Consider the following 15,626-nt stretch of genomic DNA (forward strand, 5'->3'; position numbering starts at 1 on the left):
GGCTCACTGGTTACAGCTGACGGCCAACTAGCCACAGCTGCTGGCCATTTGATCACAGTCGATGGCCATTTACTACCTGAGCCAGCACCTTTCTATGTGAGGCCGAGAGCCTGGAAACTGCTTTTTGGGGCTCTGTCCCCACAACTTCCTTGATTAAATTTTTTTTCTAGGTATTTTATTATTTTTAGATGCAGTTGTAAATGGGACTGTTTTCTTAATTTCTCTGAGAGTTTGTTATTGGTGTATAAAAATGCATCCAATTTGTGGGTATTTTTTATCCTGCTTCTTTACTGAATTCATTTATTAGTTCTAATTGTTGTTTTGTTTTTGTTGCTGTTGGACTCTTTGGGGTTCTCTATCTATATATAGTATCACGTCATCTGCAAATAGTGACAGTTTTACTTCTTCTTTTCCAATTTGGAGCCTTTTATTTCTTTTTCTTGTCTATTCCTGTGCCTAGGACTTCCAGTACTATGTTGTCTAGTAAGTGGACATCCTGTTTTATTCGTGATCTTAAGAAGAATGCTTTTAACTTTTCCCCATTATGATTATATAGAAGTATACTACATTTATTGCCATGGAAAGATATTCACAACATACTGTTTCGACAGGAAGTTAAAAAGGTATCTATCAGGAAGATGCTAACGTTTAAATAGAAAATATATGTGCATAACAAAATCGAAATATATATTTACCCCCATATAAAGTAGGTTTCTCTGGATATTGCTGGAATCCACGTATCATAAAAGCTACCTTTTCAGTACGTGAATTGGTGAAGACATCTGAGATTGACTCAGGACTCAATGTTATTACTTGTTTTACTTTGTGTTTAACATTTTCCTGTTAATTTATCGCATAAGAGCTGAAAACCTGAACGTACTGGCAATATACAATATGGCAAGGCTCATAAGTTTTTAAGCATAGTGAAGAGAAGGAAGCTGTGATGAGTGTCTTGAGATATATCTGAATAAAGTTTCTCAAGAAAAAGGGAAAAAGGACCATTGAAGTTCATGTTTTCTGATTCTAAGGGGTTAAGAAGGTGAAATAGGAAGTTGGTGGAGAAATTGAATTGGAAATCAGGAATTTTGTCTAACAATCATCATCTCTAGGCATTAATTTCATAAAATGGAAAAGCGCAGCAGGGTGGGTGGTGGTGGTGGTAAGAAGGAGAAAAGCAGGGAGATCGTCCTAATGTGTCCTAAGGTCCCACTAGCTCTCATAGGGTTACTTCTCACAGAGAATTCTAAATAATCCGAAGTCCCCTCTTCTCATGCTCAGCCCACTACTCTGGTAGGGCCAGGTCTCCAGATTCTGTTAGCAAAATGAAATGATCCCTGGGCCCGGACCTTGTCCACTGGAATGCGTGTGCCCTTAAGGTGGGTGGCGACTTCTCTGAGCAGGGAATCCGTGAGGTAACAATGGAAGACGCTGCGCTTTAAAGTCCATGGTTCTATGTGAAAATCAGTCTGATGAATCTTTCTTGTAGGATTAGTTGGCCGTCGCTTGGTCCCGCCTCTCTCGGGGCCATTGGCGCCATTCCGTTTCCTGAGGTGGGACACCCACCCAGGGCCGCAGCTACCAGAACCGCCCCGACACACCGAAGCGGCACCTTTAGCGCGCCGCGGGAGCTTTCGAGAAACAGCCCGTTCTTAGTGCGCAGGCGCAGAGAGCTGGTCGTGGGCCGGGAGCCCAGACTTCGCGATCACGCCCCCTCCATGATCGGCAGGCGCCGTAGGCTGTTTACTTTCGAACCGCAGCCCCGCGCTCTTTCCCATTGGCGAATGCTACCTAGTTGAATGTTGCCGGGAGACTGCGCCTGCGTCATGAGGCTCTGCGAAGCCCCGCCCCGTCGAGGCACCTGAAGTTCCTCCGGGAGGAGGAGGGCGGGGAAACCAAGCTACTTTCGTCGTCCGCTTGGAGGCCCGCGATCTCTGTTTCGGCTTGTGAAGTCTCTCCCTCAGCGTGGTGAGTCTAAGGGTCGTCTCTTCCGGTCCGGGAAGTCGGCCCTGGATCCCCCTTCTTTCCCTGTGGCAGAGGCTGGTGTATTGAATGTGTTTGAAGGAGAATGGAGGGGCTTAATGATGGAGAGAGTGGGCTTGGGTCCTGCATCTATTCTCTCTTGTCCGGATGGGGAGTTTGGGGAACCTGGTTTTCTTCCCTCCAGTGTGGAATTACATTTCTGTGAGGGGGAAGACCCTCTGTGTTGGTGAGGGTGAGAGGAGTGCGACTCCTCTTTAGGGCGGAGGGCACCGAGGCGGTGGAGGCACATGAGGGAGGCCCGGCAGAATTTTCATAAACCTTAGAGAAAGGGAAGGGGAAAAGTAGTGCTATTTTGAGCCCTTCCTCTGTGAGAGGTTCTTTGAGGACTTGGGGGAAGGGGGGAAGAGGTGTAATTGTGCCCATTTTACAGATGTGAAACACCAGTTGTGACATGCATTGGGTAAAACTGACCCAGGGTCCCACAACATTTAAATGGCAGAATTGAAAGATGAACAGACGTTTTGATAGGAAAAACGTAAATCAATATTTGTAGTTTTAAGCTGGCAAAATCTTTAAGTGCCATGGATGCTTCCTCCAGTTAATTGTAAACAGTCTAAAATTACCATGAATGTTTGCTCTGTCATCACCATTGTTGGCTGATATTTTTGAGAGCTCAAAAGATACTTGACAGTATAAAAGAGGCCCTTTGAGACAATTTGGTCGTAAAACTGTTGGGACTTTCAAGGTACAAATGATACATCCCTTAATGCTCCAATAACTGTTGATATGTGTCACTACTTTTCTATTAATAAAAACTCAGTGAGGCATAGGGAAGGTAAACATCAAAGAGTGAAATAACCATTCCTGTGATGTCCTATTTAATATATTTTTTGAGGGTGTACATTCTAAAACATTAAGATAAAATTATTTTAATTTTAGAATAAGAATAAAAGAATCTGAAAAAGTTGGAGAAGATAACAAAGTAGGTAAGCTCTGGAGGATCAAGTGAATAAGAAAGAAATTTTCAGTAAACTTTTACTCTCTGGTTAAATTGCGTTAATAGTTTCTTTTTTAATTTGGGCAAACAGGTTGATGTCAAAATGCAGGAAAGTAGTGCAAATGGGCAGAGTTAAAATCAAATCTGACCATAGAATTTTTTTTTTTTAATTTGAAAGAATTATGGCTATCCTTCATTGTTTTTGTACACTTCTATATACAAAAGTAGGTTTACTATCTTGCCCTATGTATATAGAATGCACAGTTGTAGTATTTCTAAAGTAAGTCTTGAATTGCATGAAATGTGCTTTTTATCAGTTATGGCCACAAAGATGTGAGCCCCAATCTGCGTGGTGGCGCCTCTTGAATTTTCCCAGACTCGTAGCTGACTTATCGTGTAAGTCCTTAGAGCAAGTCATCTAACTCTATAATGTGGTAAATATAATTTCTACTCAGAGGTTGTAAAATGTAATGAATGTTTTATAACCATTCATGTTTGGAGATGAAAGGCAATAACACATTAGTGAATTAAAACTTAAAAAATAATTTACACATTAGAATAGGTAATGATATTTTGGGTACTGCTTAATTCTCCATCATGTTATCAGTGCTGATCATCCATAATAGGCTGGTTAGACATTGTGGAGACTCCATAGGAAATCAGCCAGCCCTCTGGAGAAAGACTGCATAAAAAGTTTAGAAATTCAGAAGTAAAAAGAGAAGCAGGATATGTTGAAATAAGTTATCAATTTTTACTTGGGCTGTTAGTACTCAATGGAGGAAAATAACATTTTAAATGGGTTCCTTTTATCTTCTTCTTTGGCTTTTTAAAATTATAAAATAATACAAGTTGATTCTAAAATTAATTTGGCAAAGAAGAGGCTGGATAATGGCAAGAAACTTAAAAAATTGTAGAGTTGTGCAACTATCACCACCATCTATCTCCAGAACTTTTTCATCTTCCCAAGCTGAAGCTGTGTCCCTACTAAACAATAACTGTCCATTCTCTCCTCCCTCTAGCTCTTGGCAACCACTGTTTCACTTTCTGCCATTGTGGACGCCTCATTGATTTTTGTTATGTGCATTTTTCATGTCTGGTGTGACTTACAGTTTTTCTCCATTTACCTAATTGAATAATTTTCTGTTACTGAATTAAGTTACATTTCTGAAAAGAACCTTATTTGGTTATTGTATCGTATTTTTTAAATGTACTCTGGATTTATTTTTGCTAATATTGTGTTCAGGATTTTACATTAGTATCCACTTTTGAAAGTATTTTTGCTTTGTGTTGTCTTTGTTAGGTTGTGGAATCATGTTATACTATCTTCAAAACAACTTGCAAACTTTATATGTTTATATTCTGGAACAGTTGAACAAGAAATTGTTTCTTGACCATTTGAAAGACCTCAACCAGGGAAGATTCCCCCACGTCCCCTTTTTTTTCAGAGTAGCTGTTTTCCAACCCGGAAATTTCTCTCATGGTTTGCTTTATCTTCTCACGTCATCTTTGGTATTTGAACTGATATAGATAATAATTCATTTCTTACGGATTTTCAGATCTAGTAGCATAGAGTTATGTAAGAAATTCTCTATAATTTTGACTTTTTCACTGTTTGGTTTATTTCCTTTTGTCAATGCTAACTCTGTACATTTGTTGTTCCTTTCTTTCCCCTCTTGATTTAGATAGGTTGAAAATTAAGTTCGCGAACTTGCCACCGTGCACTTACATTGGCAGCACTGTGCAAACAGCTCGGTAAGGTTTCATAACCTTGGTATATCAGTGTCTCACAGCTGTGTTCCTGTGGACGTGTGGTGGTGTCTTCATGAGTGGCTTACATTATTGTTGTTGCGTGTTTATGTGTGCCATCGCGAGAATGTCTGAGCTTCAATTAGAGCAGGGGTGTCCAAACTGCGGCCCGCGATCCATTGTTAATTGGCCCACAGCAAATTCCAAAAATATATTTAGTTTACTTAAATAAACCAGGTGAGGCAATACGTACTTCACCTCGAGTGAGTGGCCCGGCTGTTTGTGTATTTTACCGCATATGGCCCTTGGTGAAAACCGTTGAAAAAAGTTTGGACACCCCTGAATTAGAGCAACAAACAAACATTAAATTTCTTGTTACACTTGGCAAGAGTGGAAGTGAAATCAGGGACATATTAGTCCAAGTTTATGGGGTTAATGCCATGAAGAAAACAGCAGTGTACAAATGGATTCAATGTTTTTCTGAGGGGAGAGAGTGGGTCACTGATGAAGAGAGGTCCTGGCGGCCAGTAATGAGCAAAAATTCGTCGAATTGTGCGTCAAAATTGTCAGCTGACTGAAAAGCATAGCAGACCAAGTAAGCATCGACAGAGAAGCAGGAAAACCTTAACTGAAAATCTTGGCGTGAGAGGGGTGTGTGCAAAAATGGTCCCAAAGGAGCTCACCGATGAACAAAAGCAAAGGAGATTTGAAGTTTACCAAGACCTTTTGGAGAGGCAAGACAATGTTTTGGGCTGTGTTATCACTGGTGATGAAACATGGGTGTACCAATACGACCCTGAAACAAAGCGTCAAAATGCACAATGGAAGTCAGCCAGTTCTCCACGACCAAAAATTCTGTCAGTCCAAATCAACAGTCAAAACGATGTTGCTAACCTTTTTCGATATCAGAGGGATTATTCATTATGAATTTATATCAACTGGACAAGCAGTTAACCAGGTTCACTATTTGGAAGTGCTGAAAAGTGGTGGTAGTGGTGGTGGTGTGTTCATTTTTGAGAACGCTCATGTCAAATTTATTTTTCTGAGTATAGAATTTTAGGTTGGAAGCCATTTTTTCCTGAGAATTTTGAAGGCATTGCTATATGTCTTCTAGTGTCCAGTGTTCTTATATACACACAGCATAGCTAAATCTAAGATATTCACCCTAGACAATATACATAGCTAAAGTTTTTTGTTCCTTTTCTCCCTCTCAAGAATGTAGCGTGGCTATGGAAAGTTTCTGGTACATAAAATTTAATACTAGTTTCTGGAACTAGCCTCTAAGCTTGATAACCATCTATGTCTTCTGTTTCTCAGGCAGCAACCAGAAAGTTCCTGACCTTATAATTATTTTCAACCAGGCTTGCGTCTATTAACCAGTATCTGACTTCGTATAAATTTGTTACCTAAATTAGTTTTTAATAAATCAGCAAGAAGAGGGTAGTCCAAGAGTAGAATTTGATTTCTGTATTTTCAAGTTATCTACAAATTTCTGATTCAATTTTATTAAAAATTTCACATACTGTTTAACTTTTGAGACCATATTTGCTTCCATCTTTATATGAGCTCAGGAGATAATTTCTTTACAGTATTGTTGTGAATGTCCTCATTCTAAAGAAAGTTGAGCTTTTGGGGTCCCTTAATTAGGGTTCTCAGGGAAAATGTTTAGTTTTGACAAGTATCCACTGCTCAAATTTTATTCATTGCTAAGTGCTATTCAGTTTATTCCTTCATTATGAATTCTGACATCACTGAAATACTCTGAGAAACATGTTTGTTTTTCTTGGGTGGTTTTTTGCATGATTTCAGCTCTCTGTAGGTGTAGGGTAAAGTCATAAAGTCTTCCCAGTATGCATTCACTTGAATTTATATGCAATGACTGTCATCTTCTGTACTCTTGCCCAATTACGTTCGTTTCCTGGAATGTTCGTCGAAGCTTAGTCTGTATGTGACACTTCCTGGCTTATTAGAGTTCTGAATATTGGTCAGTTTGAATGGAGTATATTTTCCGATGGACTCTCCTGTTATATAGCTTTTTCCTAGAAATTAGAGATTTTGCTATTTTAAATGAACCAAAAAACTAAGATCTGACATTTTATTAACATTGTTCTCTTAAGAGGCAGCGTTTACCAATTAATTGTGAGTGAATGCTGGCTATGTGTCCTGTTTTGTGCTGAGACACAATTCCTGCCCTGGTTGTAGGCTCACATTCTAATGTATAGAAAAATATTACAAAATTCTTTTAAATAAAATCTAGTTAAGTGCTGAGATTAACGGCACCTAACCTGGGGAGGAGGAAGGGCCCAAATTGAGATTTGAAGCATGAATAAGATTTTGGTTTCAAAAATGGTGAAGATAAGGAGCATAGAACTAAAAAAGTTTAAAGAGGTTTTTATGTTTATTAAAAGTACAATTAGTTATTTGTAGATGTTGTTTTCTCAAACTTTTAATCTTTTTATAGAGGAAGACTTTTGTAAGCTAATGTTTTACATGAATGGCACTTGGGGTGTTTTTTGTTTTGCTTTTCATGGTTCTTTAAACAGTGGTGTAACTTCATTTTTCTCCCTCAGGGCTAAGAAACTCCTGAGGACTGTGGCTTGCATTGATAGGTACAAAGGAGGTTATAAAAGGTGGTAGGGTACAAAACAGTCAGGTGTCTGTTTTTGGAAATGTTAGTAATAGCTTGCCAAGAGGTCAAGTTAGTTCTGTCAGGGACAGTCTCGGTACTATTGCTGGGCTTCTTTCATTAAAGAAAGATGACTAAAGGTGTTCTTTACCGCTCATGCTTTTGTGGTCCATAATTCAGTTGTCATGATCAACACTTCATCTTTGAAACTGACTTTTATTGCCAGGACCAATTCAAAAATGTTTTTTCCTTCTAAATTTTCAAATTAAAATGATTACTTTAGAATATTACACTATGCTGATCATGGTCTTCAAACACACTGGTAGTCCAGTGCAGTAAGCTGAGAAATTTATAGTTACAGTTGCTGAAAAAATTTACTAACTTGCTTTGGAAACTGACAGTGAAGTACGGGAACTTGTTGCAACTATGTTACTAACCTTTTTTTGATATCGGAGACATTGTTCATTATGAATTTGTACCATCTGGACAAACAGGTAACCAAGTTTACTATTTGGAAGTGCTGAAAAGGATGCATGAAAAAGTTAGATGAAAATGACCTGAACTTTTTGTCAACAATTCATGGCTCTTTCATCACGACAGTGCATCAGCTCACATGGCACTGTCTGTGAGGGAGTTTTAGCCATTAAACACATAACTGTATTGGAACACCCTCCCTGCTCACCTGATATGGCTCCCAATGACTTCTTTCTTACCTGAAGATAAAGGAAATATTGAAAGGAAGACATTTTGATAACATTAAGGAGGACATCAAGGATAATACGACAACAGTTCTTATGGCCATTCCAGAAAAAGTTCCATAGTTGCTTTGAAGGGTGGACTAGGCACTGGCATTGGTGCATAGCTTCCCAAGGGGAGTACTTCGAAGGTGACAGTAGTGATACGCAGCAAGGAGGTATGTAGCTCTTTTTCTAGGATGAGTTCGTGAACAACGTTGTATGGTTGAGCCAACTGGGAGCATGAATTCTTTTGAATTAAAGAATATAATTTTGCTAAGTCCAATTTAGCATTTTAGAATGTAAAAAGTTGCACAGAATAGTTATAATTAAGTAAACTTCAATAGAACGCTGAATTTTAGTTTTCATTATATAGGAACAAATGTAAATAACTTTCCTTTGAAGCATTTTATTACAAATTAATTAGAATTGTTTTGTTTAGCATGATTTTTGTCCCAAAGTAATAAGATCCTAAGATAATCAATTATTCAATATTATACTGGGGATGCCAAAAAAATGTATACACATGACTTGTATTCATCTTTTGTTATTGGTGTATATTGAGTATTACAAATTTTTTTTTTTGCCTCCGCACCCCACCCCCACCCTACCACTCCCCTGTTTCTTAAGCCATTGTTTTCTCAGTCTAGTTGTAGGGCGCAGCTCCCTGGCCCATGCTGGTATCATGAGCCTTGTGCTCCCCCCAGCTGAGGCAGTCATTCGCTGGTCTTTGGTCGGCGCTCACAGCATCTCATGGCAGCTCTCGTCTGCTGTTGGCCAGCGCGGCCGCTGGCCGCTCACGGTAGCACATGTCAGCACACAGAAGCCCACACCGACCTCCGGCTGTTCACAGCAGCCCAGCTCCAGGGAGAGCAGTTGTTCACAATCTTAGCTGTAGAGGGCGCAGCTTGCTGGCCTATGTGGGAATTGAACCGGTGGCCTTCGGCATTAGGAGCACGGCGCTCCAACAACCTGGGCCACTGGGCCGCCTGAGTACTACAATTTTAATACAGTGTTTTCCTTTCTTAAAATGTGTATACATTTTTTTGGCACTATCAAGAATTAAATTACTAAGAAGCTACATCTAAAAAGTCTTAGTAAATACCTCAGTTATCTTCTTTTAAACGACAAGCACAGTGTATATTAACAGTTTGGAGGTTAACAGCTAAAACTTTACATATATGCAGGTATCTTTGCTATATGTAGACTTATAATACTTTTTTCTCTTTCTAGGAAATGCACAATTTTGAGGACGAGTTAACATGCCCCATTTGTTACAGTATATTTGAAGACCCTCGTGTATTACCATGCTCTCATACATTTTGCAGAAACTGCTTGGAAAACGTTCTTCAGGCATCTGGTAACTTTTATATATGGAGACCTTTACGAATTCCACTCAAGTGCCCTAATTGCAGAAGTATTATTGAAATTCCTCCATCTGGTATTGAATCTTTACCTGTTAACTTTGCATTAAGGGCTATTATTGAAAAGTACCAGCAAGAAGACCATCCGGATATCGTCACTTGCCCTGAACATTATAGGCAACCATTAAATGTTTACTGTCTACTAGATAAAAAATTAGTTTGTGGTCATTGCCTTACTATAGGTCAACATCATGGTCATCCTATAGATGATCTTCAAAGTGCCTATCTGAAAGAAAAGGACACGCCTCAGAAATTGCTTGAACAGTTAACTGACACACACTGGACAGATCTCACTCATCTTACTGAAAAGCTAGAAGAACAAAAATCTCATTTGGAGAAAATGGTCCAAAGTGATAAGGAAGTTGTTCTCCAGTATTTTAAGGAGCTTAGTGATACATTAGAACAGAAGAAAAAAGTTTTCCTAACTGCTCTCTCTGATGTGGGCAATCTGATTAATCAAGAATATACTCCACAAATTGAAAGAATGAAAGAAATGAGAGAGCAGCAGTTTGAATTAATGACATTGACAACATCTTTACAAGAAGAGTCTCCACTTAAATTTCTTGAAAAACTCGATGATGTCCGCCAGCATGTGCAGATCTTGAGACAAATACGACTCCCTGAGGTCCAACCTGTTGAAATCTATCCTCAAGTAAGCCAAGTATTGAAAGAAGATTGGAACAGAACAGAAATTGGACAAATAAAGAAACTTCTCATTCCTAAAATGAAAATTTCTTCTAAAAGGATGCCATGTTCCTGGCCTGATGATGAAAAGGATGTTGAACTTTTTAGGATTCTAAACATTGCTACAGTTTCACTAATTTCTGTGATACTGATGTTGATCCTCTTTTTTAACCAAAACATAATAACCTTTCTAAATGAAATCACTTCAGTGTGTTTCTCTGAAATCTGTCTATCTGTTTACCAAAGTTTATCTAACAATCTGCATGACTTAAAGAATATACTATGTCACACTTTGCATTTACTAAAGGAATTCATGTGGAAAATAGTTTCTCGTTGAAAATTCAAATCTAAATCATTTAAATAGGCTTATTCTGTATAGAGACTAAGAACCATTGCTAAATGGAGAAATAGGGGTAGCATGGATAAAGAAAATAGCAAACTAAACTATTAGAATTGCAGCAAATATGTAGAAATATTTTAAACCTGTCATTCTTCTGTTGGATAGAAATGTATCAGTTAGAAATGAGACAAAATGTGTCTAGTTTTCAGCCTGAAAACTAGAATAAAATCTAGTAATTATTTGATTTGACTATTAACACATCCCATTTTTATGGCTTGAGAGGTTGACTTAATATTGTTATGACATTTAAACATTCTCGTACGAATATGTTTTTTAGTGTTAATATACTACAGTGGTTGCCAGAATCCTGAAAGTGCCCATGCCTTTGTTTTTGATGTGGCTCGGATATTTCGAATGGGCAACTAAGGATGTTAAGGTTTTAAAATCAAGTAGCAAAGTCTAAATTTAATGATAAAGGGTTGCTTAAAGATGTTTTTGATCAAACATACCTGATTCAGACATTAATGGGTTTCAGATTTAAGAGCCCTAAAATGTTTTACCAACTTACATTCCTAATAAAGCTATTGCTATTGGAAATCTTAAGTGTTGTTAGGGAACAAACAGTGACATTTTCTAATACTTATATTCTGTGGTTTGTGTAATTTTAGGATTTAACTTTTGTGTAGTTTTTAGTTGTCAGTCAGGTAAATCTGTTCTTTGATAAAAACTCTAAAACATGTTACTAGAACAAAATATATATTCCATCCACATCAAACTTGGATAGCATCATATTAATTGTGTTTGTCTTAAATTTTCAGCCATACATTCCCTTATGCTATTGCCAGAGTACCAATGTGCTAATCTTACTGAATTTTGCTTAAAAGGGAGCCGTAGCACTTAGAGGACTGGCTGCATGAGGTCCGTTTATGACCAGAATCAGAACTTACCTAGCACAGTTAACTATTGTGTGGGCAAAGATCATTTGAAGGGTGTGATGGAGGTGAGGGAGATAGATATTCAGCAACTGAAATAGAAATAGAAATAAATATTAACTTCAGACTGAAGTTGCAATGAGTTAATTATTTAAAAGTATTAGTCACAACACAAAAACACCATGTACTTTTAAATACATGTAAATATTAATAAGCACTGAAATGTGCTTATTAATAAGTTTATGTTAGCTATTATGTATCAAGCATTTAATCTCAATTTGTGAAGTAGGTATGAACCCCCACTTTGTAGATGAAAAAACAGACACAAGTATCATTAGTCCGAGGTCACATAGTTAGTATATGGGAGCCCCCCTCAGATTCAGAGTTCATGGTGTCATGCTACCTTTAAAGGATTAAGTAAGCCAAGATTTTTATTAAATTGGGGCTTCTAATCTAAATCTAAGCATTATAGCTAAAAAGTGAAGCATAAACCTATCAACATTTTCGGTTTGATATGACTTTTGTAAATTTGCCAGTTTTCAGTAGACAAAACTTTATTTCTTGATGACTTTTATGTAGTATGCATGAATATGGTCAAGCACAGACATACCCAGGTTTATTGCACTTTGCAGAATATTACGTGTTTTTTTAAAACAAATTGAAGGTTTGTGGCAACCCTGCATGAAGCAAGTCTGTGCCAAAGATTACAACTTCCTGAAGGCTCGGATGATGGTTAGCATTTTTTAGCAATAAACTTTTTAAAATTAGGTATGTACATTGTTTTTTTAAAGATATAATGCTATTGCACAGTTAGTAGACTGCAATATGTGTAACATAAACATACCTTTATATACACTAGGAAACCAAAAATTTTGTGTGACTAGCTTTACTGTGGTCTGGAACCACACCCACACTATTTCCAAGGTACGCCTGTATACGAATAACTGATTCTTATACATGCCATTCTCTTTTGTATTTTTACCAGAAGGATGAGATTGTAAAATTTAAAGTATATAATCTTGAAATACTTCTAGTTTTATGTATAACAAGTATATTTTAATAAACTTATTTTGATATTTTATTTACATGGAATGGCTTAATAAGGTGCTCAAACTCAAGAGTGGTAGCTTTGCAATTTACATCCCATGAATGGAGATATATATATATATATATACACACACACACACACACACACACATATACATATATAGATATATAATTGACATTTAGTATTATTTAATATTTCTGGTGTACAGTGCAGTGCTTAGGCATTTATATAATCTGTGAAGTGATCCCCTTGATCATTACCCATCTGACACCCTACATAATCTTTACAACATTAAGGATTATATTCCCCATACTGTATTTCACATCCCCGTGACTGTTTTGTGACTACCAATTTGTACTTTCTAATCCCTTCACCTCTTGTCTGATCCCCCAAGTCCCCTTCCATCTAGCAACCATTAGTTTTTTTCTCTGTATGGGTCGATTTCTATTTTGTTTGCTCATTTATTCTAGTTTAGAATCCACATATAAGTGAAATCATACGGTATTTGTCTTTCTCAGTCTGATTTATTTCACGTCCATCCGTGTTGTTGCAAATGGTAAGATTTCATTCTTTTTTGTGGCAGCGTAATAATACTCCATTGTATAAATGTCCCACAAATTCTTTATCCAGTCATCTATTGATGGGCATTTTGGTTGTTTCCATATCTTGGCTATTGTAAATAGTGCTGCAGTAAACAAGGGGTGCGCATATGTATTTGAATTAGTTTTCTGGATTTCTTTGGATAAATACCCAGGAGTGGAATTGCTGGGTCATATGGTAGTTCTATTTTTAATTTTTTGAGGAACCTCCATACTGTTTTCCATAGTGGCTACACCAATTTGCAATCCCACCAGCAGTGCTCGAGAGTTTCTTTTTCTCCACATCCTCGCCAGTACTTGTTGTTTGTTGATTTATTGGTGATCACCATTCTGACAGGTGTGAGTTGGTATCTCATTGTGGCTTTTATTTGCATTTTTCTGATGATTAGTGACGTGGAGCATCTTTTCAAATGTCTATTGGCCATCTGTATGTCCTCTTTGGAGAAATGTCTATTCAGGTCCTCTGCCCAATTTTTAATTGGATTATTTGGTTTTTTGGTGTTGAGTTGTATGAATTTTTTAAATAAATTTTGTATATTAACCCCTTATGAGATGTACTATTGGCAACTATCTTCTCCTATTCAGTAGGATGTCTTTTTGTTTTGTTGATGGTTTCCTTTGCTGTGAAGAAACTTTTTAGGTATATGTAGTCCTATTTGTTTATATTTTCTTTTTTTCCCCTTGTCTGAGAAGATATATCAGTAAAAATATTACTAAGGGTAAGGTCTGTGAGTTTATTTCCTATATTTTCTTCCAGGAGTTTTATGGTTTCTGGTCTTATATTTAAGTCTTTAATCCATTTTGAGTTTATTCTTGTACATGGTGTAAGGTGGTCCAGTTTCATTTTTTTGCATGTATCTGTCCAGTTTTCCCAGCACCATTTATAAATAGACTGTCTTTACCCCAATGTAAATTCTTGCTTCCTTTGTCATAGATTAAATGACCATATTGTCATAGATTTATTTCTGGATTCTCTGGTTCCATTGATCTATCTGTCTGTTTCTATGACAATACCATGGTGATGACTATGGCCTTGTAGTATAATTTGATATCAGGTAGCGTGATACCTCCTACTTTGTTCTTATTTCTCAGTATTGCTGTGGCTAATTGGGGTCTTCTATGGTTCCATGTAAATTTTAGATTTGTTCTAGTTCTGTGAAAAATGCTGTTGGTATTTTGATAGGAATTGCATTGAATCTACATTGCTTTGAGTAGTATGGACATTTTAACTATGTTAAGTCTTTCTATCCATGAGCATAGTATTTTTTCATTTATTTGTATCTTTAGTTTTTTCTCTTTAATGTCTTACAATTTTTTGAGTACAGTTACATGTCTTTTACTTCCTTGGTTAAATTTATTCCTAAGTATATTATTATTATTATTATTATTATTATTATTATTATTATTATTATTTTTAATGCAATTGTAAATGGGATGGTTTTCTTAATTTCTCTTTCTGATAGTTTGTTACTGGTGTATAAAAATGAAACCAATTTGTGGATTTTAATTTTGTATCCTGCTTTACTAAATTCATTTATTCTAATAGTTTTTTGATGGAGTCTTTGGGGCTCTCTACGTCTAGTATCATGTCATCTGCAAATAATGACAATTTTACTTTCTTCTTTGCAATTTGGAAGATTTTTATTTTGTCTGATTGCTGTGGCTAGAACTTCCTGTACTATGTTGAATAAAAGTGGTGAAAGGGGGCAACCTTGTCTTTTTCCTGATCTTAAGGAGAATGCTTTTAGCTTTTCCCCATTGACTATATTAGCTGTAGGTTAGTCATGTATGGCCTTTATTATGTTGACATATGTTCCCTCTATATCCCACTTTGAGAGTTTTTATCATAAATGGATGCTGGAAAAATGCTTTTTTTGCATCTGTTGATATGATCATATTTTTATTTTTCATTTTATGTGGTGATGTGGTGTATCATGTTAATTGATTTGCGGATATTGAACCAACCTTGTATACCAGGGATGAATCTCACTTGATCGTGGTGTATGAACTTTTTAATGTATTGCTGAATTTGGTTTGCTGATATTTTGTTGAGGATTTTTGCATCCAAGTTCATTAGGGATATCAGCCTATAGTTTTCATTTTTTTTGGTAATGTCTTTGTCAGTTTTTTTGGAATCAGGGTAATGGCCTCGTAAAATGAGCTTGGGAGCTTTCCCTCCTCCTGGAGGTTTTGGAATAGTTTGAGGAGAATAGGTGTTAATTCTTTTTTGAATGTTTGGTATAATTCACCTGTGAAGCAGTGTGGTCCAGGACATTTGTTTGTAGGGAGCTTGTTGATTACTGATTCAATTTCATTGGTAGTAATTGGTCTGGTTAGATTTTGTTTCTTCTTGATTCAGCCTTGGAAGATTGTATGCTTCTAGGAATTTATTCATGTCTTCCAGATTGTCTAATATGTTGGCATATGGCTGCTCATAGTATTTTCTTAAATTTTTTTTGTGTGTTTCTGTGATGTCGATTGTCACTTCTCTTCCATTTCTGATTTTGTGTCCTCTT

The 15,626-nt window shown here is 36.9% G+C and overlaps 1 protein-coding gene across 3 annotated transcripts; it reads left to right on the plus strand.

Annotated features, from left to right (window-relative positions):
- Positions 1-1,792: 1,792 nt before the first annotated feature.
- On the plus strand, positions 1,793-12,514 carry TRIM59 (tripartite motif containing 59). Of its 3 annotated transcripts, XM_033091922.1 has the most exons (3): positions 1,795-1,965; positions 4,664-4,729; positions 9,317-12,514. In XM_033091922.1, exon 3 carries the CDS (start codon positions 9,320-9,322, stop codon positions 10,526-10,528), a length of 1,209 nt encoding a protein of 402 aa, XP_032947813.1. In that variant the 5' UTR covers positions 1,795-1,965; positions 4,664-4,729; positions 9,317-9,319; the 3' UTR covers positions 10,529-12,514. The 3 variants fall into 3 exon arrangements, with proteins under 3 accessions (XP_032947825.1, XP_032947813.1, XP_032947818.1); XM_033091934.1 differs by lacking the exon at positions 4,664-4,729 and having other exon boundaries at positions 1,793-1,965; XM_033091927.1 differs by lacking the exon at positions 1,795-1,965 and having other exon boundaries at positions 4,451-4,729.
- The last annotated feature ends 3,112 nt before the right edge of the window (positions 12,515-15,626 follow it).

This window comes from Rhinolophus ferrumequinum, chromosome 2, assembly GCF_004115265.2.
Source record: "Rhinolophus ferrumequinum isolate MPI-CBG mRhiFer1 chromosome 2, mRhiFer1_v1.p, whole genome shotgun sequence".
Classification (NCBI taxonomy): Eukaryota; Metazoa; Chordata; class Mammalia; order Chiroptera; family Rhinolophidae; genus Rhinolophus; species Rhinolophus ferrumequinum.